Below are 15,730 nucleotides of genomic sequence, written 5' to 3'. Positions count from 1 at the left end.
GATAACTAATTCTTGTTCCTCAGATGCAGCCGTCCTAGACGGGTAGTACGTTCCACCGGAACCAGGTGGAGAAAGCAGTCTCTCGGTTCTAGCTAGCAGTCAGGATAAACTACTGTGTAGCAGGGTTTTTTTCTGAATCTACCCATTGATCCAGTAAGATATTCTTTTTCCCTACCGTATTTGTACCTCCTGTTATCCTCAGGATGCTAGAGCTTCAGCTCTACTGTTAGAAAGAAAAAGAGAGAAAACATGCTGCTGCTAATGGGCTTTGCTTCTCAGGAGGGCGAACGAGCCTGTGAAGGGTTTTCCTTCTGCACACTTTTGAGCCTGATACCTCTCATGCAGGAAGTTTCTCTGTTCTGGAGAGTTTTTGCTCAAAGCAGAGCTGGCTTCTCCCCAGGCACTAAGTTTTCCAAGCGGGAAGGGTCTAGGGGTGCGTGGCTTTAAGTAGCTGCCTGGATCCGCATCATAGCTTGTGATTTCATAATGGTCCCTATTGTGTCTCTGGAGTTGGTGCACACTGGGTGCCACTTAGCTCCTCCCGTGAGGGCTACTCCATCAGTCCCTGGGGAATCGGGCCCCCTGACTGACCTGGAGGTTCAGTTGTCCCCAAAACCCAGTGACTGACGTGAGGATGAACCCCAACGGGGGTTACAAAATGACACTTCTGGAAGAGTTACAGGTAGCACGGCCGGGGCTCAAAAGTGCAGTTTTGTGGGTTGGTTTTTTTTTTTCCAGTTTGGAAATCACTTTTTTAGACAGGAACCTCAAGATCAAAGCAGGAGGTGGGTTTGTTTGGTCTGAAACACTCATCCCTCTCCTGCTGTATTAAATACGTCCAGACTCTCGTGGTATACAGTACAGGTGATGTTATGGGCTGTTTTATTTGCGTATGGGAAGAAAAACCTCCTACAAGTCCGTGGTTTTAGGGCTGTGCCTGAAGGAGGAGGAGGCACGCAGAGGCGTGATGGCTCGTGGACTCGCGTGGACGCAGGGGTGGATGATGGCTGGGAGGACGTAAGGGAGCTCTCCACCCCCAGCCCCAACTTTTCCCTTCTTGTCGTTGCTAAACAGAGACATGACGAGGAGGCAGTGATTGACCGGGGAAGAAGGAGCAACGCTGTCAGTGTTCGCTATGAGAAGGAGGAGTTGGAAGGTGAGTCTCTGCTGAGATCCTGGTAGAGGAGCCACCAGCCCAGTGCGTTTTCCCATTGCACAAAGTCTCTCCTGTGTGCCTTGTTGGGTGTCACATCATGTGCAGCAAAACGTGCCGCGCTTCTCAATAAAGCAGCACAGTTATTGTCACGTTTTTTACTATTACGGCTTTTTAAACGGAGGGAAGAAGCCCCCCGGGAGGCCACGGTGTGAGTTGTAGCCATGGGGCTCGATAATTCACGGCTTTTTTTCTCGCAGAGGCTGCTCCTGGCTTGGAGAGGTCAGGAGAATCATGTCAGGAGAATCATTTCAGGGCTGCAGATGCGGGGCTGTGATTTTCTTTTTCTGTTCTGGAGTTCATTACGATGGGACTGATTTGATCGTCTCTTGTCGCCTCGTGCCATACAGCGATTTTGAAAAGAATTAGCTTGTGTTGCTGCTTAATGAGCAAGTCTGAGTGTTGTCCAGCCGAAGCTGGAATTTGAGAAGAGGTCCGATACTCTGGGGGCACTTTTAGATGACCCGGAGCCAACACTTGTTGTTGCTGTGCTGTTGCAAAGCTCGAGTAAAATAGGCTTGGAAAAAAGGAGGTCCAGTGAAAATAACATTAAGGGAAGCTGGCGTTGCTCCTGGGATTTAACCGTGGCTTAGCAAGGCACCGGCCACCTCAACCATTGCCGCAATGCCGAGAGTGCTGCAAAAAACGCTGCTTTTTCGCAGGCCACCGGACCCTGTACGTGGGCGCGCGGATGCCACTGGTTAGGCAGAGCCACCGGCATCACCGACGCCACAGCCAGAAGCATCGGGAAGGGGAACGGGAGAAGGACTCTGCCCCGACGGAGCAGGGCTACCACTGTAAGTCCCACCGCGGCATTCGCTAAACTCCTGGGGGCAGCGTGGGCGCTGGGGCCTTCTGCAAGCAGGTCCCCGTGGCTAGTTTGAGTGAGTTGCTGTTCTTCCGAGGGAAAGTAGTGGCCTTATTGTGCAACGCCCTCTTTTTCCTAAGTTTTACTTTTTTTTTTTTTTTTTTTTTTTTAATGCAGTTAAATGCCTAATGGGTTTAGGCTCGTCTTCCTTAGAGGGATCCTGGCTTTAAAAATGGCAATGTGGGGAAGGAAAGCAGCCCATCCTTATGCAGAGGTGGACTAGATGCTTCTCCTTCTCCACGGCTGTGTGCAAGCCCAGACAGACGCAGGGGAGAGGGGCCAGCCCAGTGTTTATGGCTGCACTGGTGCTGATGGCCACTTTGCACGTGAGCGTGACGAGCTGTGTTCAGGCGCGGTAACGGGATGGGTCTTTGCCTTCTGCCCCCAGGCTCCCCGTCCCAGCGGGTGCAGTTCATTCTCAGGACCAAGGAGGACGAGCAGCACGTCCCTCACCACTTGTTCTCCGAGCTGGATGAGATCTGCGTAAAAGAGGGCCGAGATGCCGAGTGGAAGGAAACGGCAAGGTAAATCCCCGCTGCTTGGCTGCGGTGGGAGAGGAGTCCCCGCACCGGCAGCGCCCGTGGGCTCTGCTTTCTCCTCTCCAGGACGCGAAGCTTTTGCAGCTGCAGGTGGCGGCACGAGGAGCCTTGTCCTCTTGCCACCCCGTGGCTCTGTCAAAGGGGTTGCAGAGCTGGGGCTGTTTTCTTGCAATGGGGCTGATCGCACCCGATGTCCGCAGGTGGCTGAAGTTTGAGGAGGACGTGGAAGACGGCGGCGAGCGCTGGAGCAAGCCCTACGTTGGCACGCTGTCCTTGCACAGCCTCTCCGAGCTGAGGAGCTGCATCAGCAAGGGGTCGGTGCTGCTGGACATTTGTGCCAACAGCATCGAAGAGATTGCAGGTACCGTGGGCGCTGCATCCCTCCGGGAACAGCCGAGCTCAGCTCGCCACGGTGCTCTTCACTCCCAAATCAAACCCTGCCCCAATGGCACGTCCTTTTCCAGAAGTGCCACTGTGTTTTTCTCATGAGCTGTTTTTGGATGTAGACTGGGCGTGCAACATCGCACCGTTTTTTTATTCCAATACGGGGTCCTTTTGAAAGCAGTCTGTGGGGTTGGAGAAGCCACTAGAGAATATTCTGCAGCCAAAAAGGAGCGTGTGTCAGGGCTTAGCAGGCTGCTCTTAGAAATACGGAGTCTGCGTAAGAGCTGAACCTCCTTAAAGGAACTATTTCTTACAAGCTGTTTCCTCGCATTCTTTTTTTTACTTTTGCCTTAACATCCAGCTTTTAAGAGTTTTAAGGCAGAGTTTATCTGGCGATGACCAAGCAGTGTATTTCTGTGGGGAAGATACTTGAAGTTAATTGCAAAAGCCGCTTTGGAGAAGTTATCTTTGACTGGCGGCAGGTCTCCATTCAGCCCTTTCAAGGGCTGGAGAAGTCGGAGCCGTTCTTAGCACGTTTCTCCCTGGGCTCGGCAAATTGCACTCGATCAGCACGGGAAACTCTGGGAACGTCTGTGCTATAGATTGCTTATAATTTGGGTAAACGTGTAGAGTCAGAAAGGCCAGGTCGGGCAAGAAAATTGCGTTCTTTAGAATGGGAAATATTTATCTTAGCGGAATGATGAATAAGCACTTGGGTGATGTTTCTTAGCAAAAGAAAATTCTCGTTTTCGCTGCAAAGGCTGAACATTATTAAAAAGCCTTGCTATGCAAGGCTGAGCCGGCATTAGGGTACAGCCTGTGTGGCACAGCCTTCCCTGGGGGCTTTGGGGGTCGGGACTTGTTGGGGTTTCTGCTCTGATGGCTTTGTTTCCCTTTGCCAACCTCAGATATGATCCTGGCCCAGCAAGAACAGTCCACGGAGTTTGACGAGCACACGCGGGCGCGAGTTCGAGAAGTCCTTTTGAGGAAGCACCACCATCAGAACGAGAAGACAACCACCCTTCTCCCCGCTGTCTGCTCGTTTGCTGATGTGAGCAAGAGGCAGTCAGACCTGCACCTCCTCTACAAGCCAGGTGAGGGTTTCTGCAGGGCTGTGGCCCCATTAGACTTGTCCGGGCAAAGGAGAAGCGTCCCAGTTGCTCCTTGTCCATCTTTCTGAGTGTCTTTCTTTTTCCTACCAGCCCAAACAATCACCCCTTGTCCTTCTCCCACCGCTGCGGAAGCTAAAGATGGGGTGAACCCTGAGAGCGGAGCAATGGATTTAAGCAAGGTGAGACACTCGTAGCTTTCTTACGCCTTTAGGGCCAGATTTGCTCTTGCAAACTTGGCTGCAGAGTGTGCTGCAGAGTGCTGTGGGCTTTGCTTTTGGGGTAATTGCCTGAAAATCGCTTGTCGTGCCCAGGCGGAGCTGCACTTCATGAAGAAAATCCCCACCGGGGCTGAAGCATCCAACGTGCTCGTAGGAGAGCTGGATTTCCTTCACCAGCCCATCGTGGCATTTGTCCGCCTGAGCCTGGCTGTCCTCCTCTCAGGCATGACGGAAGTTCCCATCCCAACAAGGTGCGAATGAGAAGCGCAAATTTTTTCCGTAAAAAAGACACCCAACCAAACATCAAGTTGCAGGCATCAGTTTGGTGTCCCAAGGGAACAAGGCTAGTGGGAGGGGGAGCAAGCGCGTTTCCCCCACCCACATCTCCTCGCCTTCGTTTCTCCATTCCCTGCTGTAGCTTTTAAACCCATTGGCCAATTGTAATGAAAGTTGGCCCCCAAATTAAATTTGCCGTCGGTTTTGAAGAATTTCAAATTCATCGCGGCGTCGCTGAGCCTACGTGTCCCGTCTTGAGCCACGCTCTGGGCTGGGAGCTGCCAGGGCTTTCCTTGGGTGCTCTTGGAGCAAGGACACCTTCTTCTCTCTCTCATTTTGTTTTTCTTGCCCAGGTTCCTGTTTGTTTTGCTTGGACCAGAAGGAAAAGCCCATCAGTACCATGAGATCGGCAGGTCCATGGCCACTATCATGACGGATGAGGTGCGACAAGATGAGATAGCTCCGGGTCATTTTTGCCTTTCTTCAGCTCTCCCTGTCTCTGAAGTAGTGAGGAAGAGGATTTGCTGTCCCAGCTGCCCGCAGCTCTCCAAATAGCCCAGCCCTCTTTCTCACCCCAAAGCAAACACGCAGCTTTGCATCACCCCACATCCTGGAGGCTGAAATCCCACCCGGGGTGCATCCTGCACCTCATCCTTCTCGCCGGGTTCCCCAGCACGCTGTCCCCAGTGGTGGCATTGCCAGGGCCAGTAAAACTTCTCTTGCTCTTTAAGCAGAAGGGTATGGTGTGCCATGGGGGACGGGGGCCTCGTGGGGGAGATGATTACAAATGCCCCGATGCACAGATTTTTCCTTTTGGGGGAATATTTCCTGCCCTTTCCAGCAGGAAATTTTGGGGAGAAAGCCTTGCGTTTAGCCAAGAGCTTATTGCACTGGTTAGGACATCCGAGCTGGGTTGTCCTCTCACCAGGTTGTCTTCTATTGGCAGGTTTTCCGTGACGTTGCCTATAAAGCCGAGAACGAGGCTGACCTCGTGGCTGGCATCGACGAGTTTCTGGATCAGGTCACGGTCTTGCCGCCAGGAGAGTGGGATCCATCGATCCGAATCGAGCCCCCGAAAAACGTCCCTTCGCAGGTGGGAGGCGCGAGGGGGACGGGCAGGACGGCTGGGGATGCTGTTCAGGGGCCCAAATTCACAAGGTCCCACTCTGACACAGTCACAGAGCCAGACCAGACGCAAAACAAGCCAGTGGTTACAAGTCCATAGCTTTATCTTACTTCCATTTTAACAGGAAAAAAGGAAGATGCCAGGAGCTCTTGATGACAGTGCTTCTCACAGCATGCTGGAGAAACACAGTGGCCCTGAACTGCAGCGGACGGGAAGGTGGGAGCTTTAACAGTTTGGGTTTTTTTCTTCTGTTTGCCTCTCAAATCTGAGCAGGCACCTTCCCTTCTAGCAGGTCTTTGGGGTTAGCTGGTTCAGTGAAGGGGCTCCACATTGCCAGCTTGGTCCCCTGGGCTGGGCAGGGGGGAGATCTGGGCGGCTGGGCTCAGCCCCAGCCATCACCATTGCATGCAGGTTTCCTTGATTTGGGATGAAGGAGGGTGCTTCTTTTTAGCCACGAAAGTTACTCTGTGCTTGTGATTGCCCTTCTGCAGCAAAGCAAAGTCAACGTGTTCCTCCAAGAGAACAGACTCTCTTCTTTTTCCTTCCTGCAGGCTCTTTGGAGGTTTGAGCCTGGACGTGAAGCGGAAAGCCCCGTGGTTCTGGAGCGACTTCCGGGATGGTCTGAGCCTGCAGTGCCTGGCGTCCTTCCTCTTCCTCTACTGTGCCTGCATGTCCCCTGTCATCACCTTTGGGGGACTGCTGGGGGAGGCGACCAATGGCCACATAGTGAGCACCTCTCTCTGTTGGGGGGCATGGGGGAGGATCAAACTCAGGCCAAAGTCCTTGCTGCAGTGAATTGGCTTTGGTTTTTGTTTCTCCCTAACGCTTTATTTACTCACGGCTGCCTCTCTTCCCCGGACAGAGTGCCATGGAGTCGCTGCTGGGCGCGTCCATGGCCGGCGTGGTGTATTGCCTCTTTGCCGGCCAACCTCTCACCATCCTCGGCAGCACCGGACCCGTCCTCGTGTTTGAGAAGATCCTCTACAAGTTCTGCAAGTAAGGCTGGCTGCCGCAGCTGGGTGCTGTGAGAGCCTTCAGAAGGGGGCAGTGATGGAGAAAAGATGCTTTTCTTTTCTTTTTCTTAGGGGTAGTTGCTAGATTTTAGTGACAGTCCTTTTGTTGCGATGGCTTTGGTGGGAGATAAACCACCCTTGTTGCCATAAGGTTTATTATTAAGCCCCAGCTTGCTGGCAGCAGGTGACTGGGTGCAAACCCAGCTGGTTTCAGTGTTAGGGCGTCAGGGTGATGTGGGAGAACACCACCTGGCCCAAGAGGGACCTGACCTCAAGCAGCCTCCAAGGTGTTAACACAAGATCCTTGTTAAACAGTGGTAACTAAATAATTGGCCTCTCCTCCTGTGGGTCTACCCCCTGCACCACAGCCCCGAGGCTCTCTGTAGTAGTACGTGGAAACTGCATTTCCCATCCGCAGCCTTGACACGCTCCAAAATTGCTCCCCGCTTTCCCCGAAGGCAGGCATGGCTCAGGGCCTCTTGCTGGCCTTTCCAGCCTTTGTTTCATTTTGCTTTCCCAGGGAGTACACGCTCTCCTATCTGTCTCTGCGGGCGTGCATTGGGCTGTGGACCGCCTTCTTGTGCATAGTGCTGGTGGCCACCGACGCCAGCTGTTTGGTGTGCTACGTCACCCGCTTCACGGAAGAAGCCTTTGCCTCCCTCATCTGCATCATCTTCATCTACGAGGCTCTGGAGAAGCTGAGTCACCTGCGAGACACCTACCCTGTGCACATGCACAGCAAGCTGGACTTCCTCACCAGCTACTAGTGGGTTTTTTTTCCCCCTGAGAAAGCTGCTGCCCCTTGGCAGGAGCTCCGGGCTGCACCTCCATCGCCTTTCCCTTACCCCTGTCTTGGCTTCTCTCCTGCCAGCTGTAAGTGTGAGGCACCGACCCATCCCAGCAACGAAACGCTGCGTTTCTGGGCGAGCAACAAGATCAACGTGTCTGGCATCGCCTGGGAAAACCTCACGGTGACCGTAAGTGCCCCGAGCCACTGCTTCCTCGCGCCGCGGCCATGGGGTCCAGGGGCATTTGCATGGTGCAGAAGTCAGAGCCCTTCAGGGAATGATGGGCTTCAAACTGTGCTAGTGCTGCTCGGAAAAGTCCTTGCTTAAATCTAGCGTGTGGTTTTAACCCGCTTGGTCCTGGGGAGGAGAGTCCACCTTGTCCCAGTCTACCTGGTCCCCAACGTTGTGGGTAGCAAGCGTCCCCCTCAGGCCTGTTGCAGGACAGTATTTCTGACTGGGAGGAAGGTTAAGTAGTGGGTGGTTTGATTATTGTAGAAGTTGTAGGACTTAAGTTCATGCTTGAAAGATAGTAATTGGTCTCCTTAATGGGTTCCTAGTAACTCCAGGCCTTGCTTTCTCGTTCAGTGCTGTCTGTAGGTGCATGCATAAATTTGCATGTCTGAGCAGCCTCTCAGGCTGTTGTTGCTGGAAGCAGAGCCCGGGCCTAGGGCGGCAGGCTCTTATGGTGGCCTTCATGCCCTCTTGGCCAGGTTCTGCGAGCCCTCCCCTGGGACGGGACGATTTGTCTCTTCTCCTCCTTTCCTACCATGGTTGTCTTTAGCCCTCCTTCCCTCTTCCCTCTCTCTCTATCCCCAAGAGTTTCCAGTGTTTCCTCTTCCCTCTGGTGTCTTCTCTAGCCACGATTGCTCAAATGGCAGGCAGAGGACGTGCCGAGGGTGTGTGGTATGGTGTCCCCTCACATCTCATTTCTCCGCTCTGTAGTTCGATGTGTCACTTGTTCAGCTGCTGCTGCTGCTCATTAAATATAATGAGCAGGAGCTCATATAATAAATTAAATATCATTGGCAGGAGCAGTTACAGGGTCGTGGATCTTGGACCAAGATCCTCAAAACCCCCTAGCTATGCGAGGTTTCCCTGCCGCACGTGCACTGCCTTTGTGTCCTGACGCTCTGTTTCTCCAGGAATGTCGGTATTTGCGTGGGGAGTTTCAAGGACCTGCCTGTGGACGCGACGGCCCCTACACGCCTGACGTGTTCCTCTGGTGCTGCATCCTCTTCTTCGCCACCTTTGCCCTGTCAAGCTTCTTGAAGAAGTTTAAAACCAGCCACTACTTTCCAACCAGAGTAAGCAGAAGATGGTGGCCAGCGTCCATCTCCACACTCGTTTCCCAAAATGGCTTTCCTGGAGCACTAAGCAGTATTTGCCCCGCCTTGGTCAAGCTGGGAAACGTTGGCCTTTGCAGGCCAAGCTCTCCAAGAGCTTGGATGTCCCGCACTCATTTCCATGAGTGCAAAATCATCGTAGCATTTCCCACCTGCCTCATGACCTGCCCCAGACTGAACATTTTTGGGGTTTGATTTTTTTGATTTTTTTTTTTTCCTCCTCAGGTAGTAGGAAGTCAGGTTTCCCAAAGTTTTGGGGTTTTTTTTCCTTACCTTCTGTGCATTATGTGCTCGAGCGGAAAGTAGAGTCAAATGAGGAGCTTCCTTTTGAGGACTAAAGGATGCCTCGGTGCCTTGTTGCCATTGTAGCTGTGAGTGTAGCTGTAGTGGCAGGCATCTGTTTTCTTATTTTTAATATTATTATTATTATTTTTAGGTTTTGACTTAAACCAACCCTTGTCCGCCTAATTAAGCTTTTTTTATTGTCTGACACCAGATCTCACAGGGACAAACACAGCAACAGTATCTAAGCAAGGGATCAGGCTGCACGTGCTCAGAGGGGTGGTGGGATTTGGTTAACCAGCCTTAATGTTGTGGATGTCTGCAACTCTTGCATCTCACGTTACGGCCCTGTTTGCCATGCCCCTTTCACCTCTGGTTCCTTGCCCCAGGTACGGTCCACAGTGAGCGACTTTGCTGTTTTCCTCACCATCGTCATCATGGTGCTCCTTGACTTTGTGGTTGGGATCCCATCGCCGAAGCTCCAGGTCCCCCATGCGTTCAAGGTAATGGGGTGTTTTGGCAGGTGGGGGTGCCACAAGGTGATGCCGGGGCAGGGCAGGGCTGAGTCTGGAGGAGATGCTGGTGGTGTGACCATCTCCTCTTCCACCTCCAAGTGCCTTGCTTCCTCCTGGAAAGGAGAAGATGGCCCCAAAACTAGATACCTACAGGAGAAGTATCTAGAGGTGCTTGCAAAGAGGAGACTGGCACTGCTGAAGCCCACGGGAGAGGGGGACATGAAGCCAGGGCTGGGAGGTGCTCTGACACAGGGAGGGAGGGGAAAATGAAAGCCAGTGGAGTGCCTGGGCTGGGAGACGATGCTGATGTGTGGGCTTTGTTGCAGCCTACCAGAGACGACCGCGGGTGGTTCATCAACCCCATAGGACCCAACCCTTGGTGGACGGTGTTGGCTGCGCTCGTCCCAGCTCTGCTCTGCACCATCTTGATATTCATGGACCAGCAGATCAGTGCCGTTATTGTGAACAGGAAGGAGCACAAGCTGAAGGTAAGGGCCTGTGAGAGATGACGCCAGCCCCAGCCCCTTCTGGGCCGCAGGTCTGGGGAGAAGCTCTTATTCCCGATGCTTTCTGAAGGCATTGGTTTGGGACAAGGTCAGGCTGCGTGGCAGGGTGCTCTCCTGGATTAACGATGATGCAGGGAGCAAGTGACAGGGCAGTTCAGATGAGCAACCTTTTGGAGGAGCAAATTAATCTTGGAGCAATACAGAAGCGCGTTTTTGTTTTAAAATGGCAGCAGCAGCAGGTGCGGGGAATGAATTGTTTTGATGCGCTGCCAGGGATAACTCAGAGTCACACCTTCCTTGCAAGTGGTAGAATTTTCTTTGTGAGTGAAAAAAATGGTTGGGTGGTTTTGGGTTGTGGGGTTCTTTTTTTGGAGAAGTATGTATCGCACAAGCTCCCCATATCCCTTGTGTCTGAACTCCTGCCAGATTTTCACGCCAGGTGCTTGTGCAAAGCCTGCATACACCCTTACTCGTTTCCATTTCTTGTTTTAAATTCTGAAGAAGTTGACTTGTGCTCGAGCAGGGTTTGAGTCTGACTTGCGACGTTCTCCTTGCTCTTGTGCTATGGGATGCTCTGTTTCTTGTTTTCCTGCCTGCAGAAAGGATGCGGGTACCACCTGGACCTTTTCGTGGTGGCCGTGATGCTCGGGGTGTGCTCTGTGATGGGGCTGCCCTGGTTTGTGGCTGCGACCGTCCTGTCCATCACCCACGTGAATAGCCTCAAAGTAGAGTCTGACTGCTCAGCTCCAGGAGAACAACCCAAGTTTCTGGGGATACGAGAGCAGAGAGTCACTGGCTTGCTGATCTTTGTGCTCATGGGCTGCTCCGTCTTCTTCACTTCCGTGTTAAAGGTGAGAGGAAAATGCAAACCACCCAACAACCGCGAGCTTGTTGGAGGTTACCGAAAAACAGTCCCCTCTCTGCAGGCCTGAGTAGTTAGTTGTGGAGCGGAGGAGGAGGAGGTGATCCCAACCCTTGGGGCTTGACCCACGGTGGGAACCAGCCTCCGTTAGGCTTTGCAGCCCTTCAGGCCCCCGTTTGGTGTGCTCGAGGCGAGCGAGCAACGCAACTGCTTGAATTTTCGGGTGCCTTTCAGGCCCGCCCATGTTTATGGGTTACAGTTGAGCATATTCAGACCAGCACATCTGCTCTCTTTCAAACAGGCAGCCCGTTACTGGCTGCAATTTGCTCCCCAGACGCCCCGGAGCAGCCGTTCCCAGGAGCTAAACAGACTGAGGTCATCCCCGTGGGCTTCCTTGCACGTTCCTCCCACAAAGTAATCTCGTCTCTAGGCTAAAAGGAGGCCTGTGGCCTTTGCCTGTTGCCCCAAGAATAGGCAGAAGTGTTTTTCTACCGCCACAGAATGCGGCATAGGGTAGCACGGGTGAAATCGCCTATTTTCCTCCAACCTTTCTGGAAAATAGGATTATTCTGAGGAGAGGTAACTCCCAAGTTCAGCCTAAAGCAGAGCCTTAGCTCACTCGTGCGCACAAAATCTTTAATGGTTAAAATCTGACCCATCTCTAAGCCTGAACGGAAGCTGGAAAGCTTCAAGCAATTTTAGGCAGTGCCTGCGGAAGAGGGTGGTAATACTGAAAATGCAATATAGAAAAAGAAACGATTGCATTCTTTTTTTTTTTTTTTTCTTTTTCCCCCCAGTTTATACCAATGCCTGTGCTTTATGGTGTCTTTCTCTACATGGGTGTGTCGTCGCTCAGAGGAATTCAGGTACGGACTCTTTTACAGCGTGCAGCATGTCGGCTCCCTGGTATTTTGTCTCCGTAGCAGCAGGGAAAAAAGCAGTGGCATGGGAAGAACTTCTCGCAGAGCAAGCAATGAAACTCTTTTGTGTAAGAAAAAGATTGGTGGAGGCACAGGAGGTATATAGGGCTGGGAGGACCAGGCAAGTTCAGCGCTCTCTGTTTCAGGGTTTAGGGCCGGTCAGTGTTTGGTTACGTGAAAGCGGGGGAATTCAGTGCAAAGGGAAGGCAGTTTCTACCACTGGTGGAAATCCTCGCTGGGGGATTCAGTGGGCCAAGAAATGCTAATAATGGAATGGCATGGAATAGTTGCCGTTTGGTGGGCAGCTCTCAGGGGCAAGCCGGTTGATAGATGGAGCGAAGGGAAAACGGGTGCTGCTCCCAGGAGGAACGCGGTGGGATCCAGGATTTCTGACGGCAAGCGAGATGCTGCAAACTGCCTCCACGTCTCGAGAGGGCCAGAAACTTGCCGCAGTCCCAAGGTGGCAACCTTTCCCTTTTATTTTGCAGTTCTTTGATCGCTTGAAGCTGTTTTGGATGCCGGCGAAACACCAGCCGGATTTCATCTACCTGCGGCACGTGCCCTTGCGAAAGGTGCATTTGTTCACGGTGATCCAGCTGACCTGCCTCGTCCTGCTCTGGACCATCAAGGTGTCCCGTGCCGCCATCATCTTTCCCATGATGGTAAGAGCTGCCGCCGCTCGGCAGCGGGGTGTTTGCAGCGTTGGAGCGAGAGGTGGCATCGTCTCTGAGCTCACCGCATCTTCCCTCTTATTCGTGAAGGTTTTGGCTCTCGTCTTTGTCCGGAAAGCGATGGATTTCTGCTTCTCAAAGCGAGAGCTCGGCTTTCTGGATGACCTTATGCCAGAAAGGAAGAAGAAGTTGGACGATGCCAGAAATGAAGCCGGAGAAGAAGAAGAGGTAAGGCTTGCTGGGTCCTCGGGGCTGGACATCTCCGTCGGGCTGTGAGATTGCCTGTTTCTCTTACAGCTTGTCTGGAAACGTTGGGGGAAGATCAGCACTCAGTCGAAATAGATCCCAATAGCCTGGATCCCACGTTGTAACCTTTGTTTCCTCAAGTAGCAGTGAGCTGAACAGTTGAATACAGGTGTAATTTTTAAAACGAGTTGTTTTTCACAAAGGTCATTATGATGATTATTATTATTAGATGGTGATGCTGCTGCTGCTGCTGCTGCTGGCAAGATTTGCTCATAATCGTGTTTTGAACACACAATCCCCCTGCCCCGAAATCTTTGGAGTGAACGGTTTCTCCCCTGCTGCACTAATACCTATAGCTGCCAAGGGGCAGAAGGGGAGGGCAGACTGCTAAGTTTGTGCTGGGCATTCAGCTTATCTCCACTTTGACCAAAGACAGAGAACGTGATTTGTCCCTTTTTAACATCAGGAGTCCAGGAGGGCGATGGAAGCTGCTGCTGCTGCAAGTTCAGTTCAGCTGAACGTGGGGAAGACCAGTGACGTGGATATCCCAAAGCAAGGCAGTGACAGGTAAAGCCCCACCAAGCGCCAGGACCCCCGGCAAGATTAGCTTGAAGGTGTTTGGCAGAGTTTTCTCCACTTGCCTCTTTGTGGGGCATCCCACAGAAACCAGCAGGCAGCTTGGTGGGAAAATCAAATTCGGGGGCAGGGCTGCAGGAGGTGATCGCAGGGCTCTGACCCCAAGCAGAGTGGCTGCAGCACTCGCGTTTGACCCCCAAAGCTTGCATCATCAGTGCCTTTACGGTAGCTGGAGATCCTCATGCTTACACATGCGGAGTTGCAGGCGTGATCTGTACCAGCAGTGGCTTAGGAACCCGGACCGGGGCTAAACCCCAGCAAGAGCCTTTGCACAGAGCTGTTGCTCTGCGGCTCCCCGGCTTGCCTCCCAAAACTCCTCATCCAGCAAAACCTCCCACGCTTATGCGGAGCTTTGATTCTCGGGGCTCCGCTGTTCCTCTTGCTGATGCTAATGCCCTTGGTGGCATCAGTTCCCATAATCACGGATTGCTATGTAAAATATTTATTGCAGGACTGATCCTTCTGAGATTATTATCCTGGATGAAATGTCACAAACGACCGTATGGAAGGCTCTCACTTTGAAGACAGAAACCCTTTGAATCCAGGGAGGAAAAAGGTAAAGGATTGCACGTGAACGTGACCGTGCTCCTCTGCAAGCGACGGCGCACGCCTACGCTTTTCCCACGCTTTGGCCGGCAAGGCTGAGCAAACGGCCTGTCCCTGGGAACAGGCAGTGAGGACCGTGGCATGCAAACCAGCTCCTCTCTGCTGGGGTGGTCCCCCGAACAGGGCTGAATCAGCAGCAGCTGGCAGGTCTTCCACTGATGATGCTCTCCCTCTTTTTCTCTTCCCTTCGCCTTTCCCCACTCCCGCTTTTCACGTTTAGGAATCTTGACTTTGAAGGAGAGGAGTGAGAGCGTGACTTGGGGATGTGCCAACGGAGACGGAGGGAGAAAGCGCTTTGTTTCAGTTGGAGGATTCCCATTAAAGCCATGCAGACGTTTTCAGTTATCCTTGGTGTGCTTCAGGCATTCAGTATCTCTAGACCAGCAAGCTGAGGTGAACGTCACAGTCAATGGGAGTTTGGTGGTGTTAAGTCTGCGTGCGTACGTGCATGTGGGGGTGTGGGTTTGTAGTGGTAGAGGGACTGCTACTGCTTTATCATTCAGTGCTGCTCTTTTAATACCTAATTCCTCTTCTTTTTTTTTTTCTCTTTTTTCCAAATGTAAACTGGGAACGTCCAAAATAATTTTCTGTTATATTTGATGCATTCTCCACTTTCTTCTTCATCACGACCGGGTTTTTGTTCTGGTTTGGGGTCCTGGCTTTAATTCACTCTTATGTCTCTTACTGGTACGAGAGGGATGCCCTCTGTGGCAGGGCAGCATAGAGAGCGTCTGAGCAGTTGGCCTAAGGTGAAAGAAAAGCATTTGCTCCCTGCGCTCCAGTTTTACCTCTCTTGGTTTGGTTTGGTTTGGTTTCTTTTTTTTTTTGCTTTGGCTCTGCCATCAGCCTGGAAGCTGCAAAATGCAGAACTGCCACCTTCTTGTCCCCTGGCTGTAAACTGCATCTAAGGGAGCACTTCAGGTATTTGATTTTGAATACACCGTATGGTCACAGGAGTGGCCAGATGAGACCTGGGGCTCTGTGTCCCTGGGCTGCCCCCTCTGTTGTTCCTCCACTTCCCTTCTGTATTGGGTCTGGCTGAGTTGGAGTTCCTTTACCCCACAGCAGCCCTCGTAGTGCTGTGCTCTGTACTGGTAGCTAGAAAGCTGTTGATAACACAGCAGTGTTTTGGCCATGGCTGAGCAGTGCTGGCACAGCATCGAGGCTGTCTCTCTAACATTCCCCCCCTCCCCAGTAGGCGGGGGGTGGGCAAGATCTTGGGAGGCGAGGTAGCCAGGAAGAAGGCGTACAGGCAGCAAGAAGAGGCATCTAGGTAGCAAGTAAATCTTAGGTCCCTTCAGACGCTGGGGACCCTGCGTTCATGCAGCATTGGGCAGACCCCAGATGGATTTTCCCTTGGCACACTGTACAGATCCTGCCTGTGGAGAAGTTCCTCCTTTTGGTCATTCACGGTGTTATACAACTTTTCTTAGAAGAAAACAACTCTATGCGTAAAGGATGTTCACGCGCGGACTTCTTGCTGTACTTTAGATAACGGCAGGGCCGCGCAGGTGGCGTAATCGCTGGTACCAAGCAGGAGCTGCCTGGAGGCTCCTCTGTTACAGTCAACCAGCTCCGTTTATCCTGCGGCCAAGGGACATGTGTA

The 15,730-nt window shown here is 52.4% G+C and overlaps 1 protein-coding gene across 1 annotated transcript; it reads left to right on the top strand.

Moving 5' to 3' along the window:
• Positions 1-786: 786 nt before the first annotated feature.
• Positions 787-14,033, top strand: LOC138683148 (electroneutral sodium bicarbonate exchanger 1-like; the record flags this gene model as incomplete). Its single annotated transcript, XM_069774666.1, has 22 exons — positions 787-1,156; positions 1,876-2,022; positions 2,470-2,605; positions 2,821-2,981; positions 3,913-4,098; positions 4,207-4,295; positions 4,428-4,585; positions 4,964-5,051; positions 5,557-5,703; positions 5,861-5,952; positions 6,288-6,462; positions 6,599-6,732; positions 7,270-7,515; positions 7,621-7,726; positions 8,680-8,841; positions 9,552-9,665; positions 10,004-10,165; positions 10,783-11,034; positions 11,843-11,911; positions 12,454-12,627; positions 12,727-12,855; positions 13,980-14,033. Coding segments are annotated over exons 1-22 (3,270 nt in total), but the record flags the coding sequence as incomplete, so codon positions are not given.
• Positions 14,034-15,730: the final 1,697 nt, after the last annotated feature.

The sequence above is a fragment of the Haliaeetus albicilla genome, chromosome 31, assembly GCF_947461875.1.
Source record: "Haliaeetus albicilla chromosome 31, bHalAlb1.1, whole genome shotgun sequence".
Classification (NCBI taxonomy): Eukaryota; Metazoa; Chordata; class Aves; order Accipitriformes; family Accipitridae; genus Haliaeetus; species Haliaeetus albicilla.
Note: the sequence above shows the minus strand (reverse complement) of the source record. Positions and strands in the feature narration are given on the sequence as shown.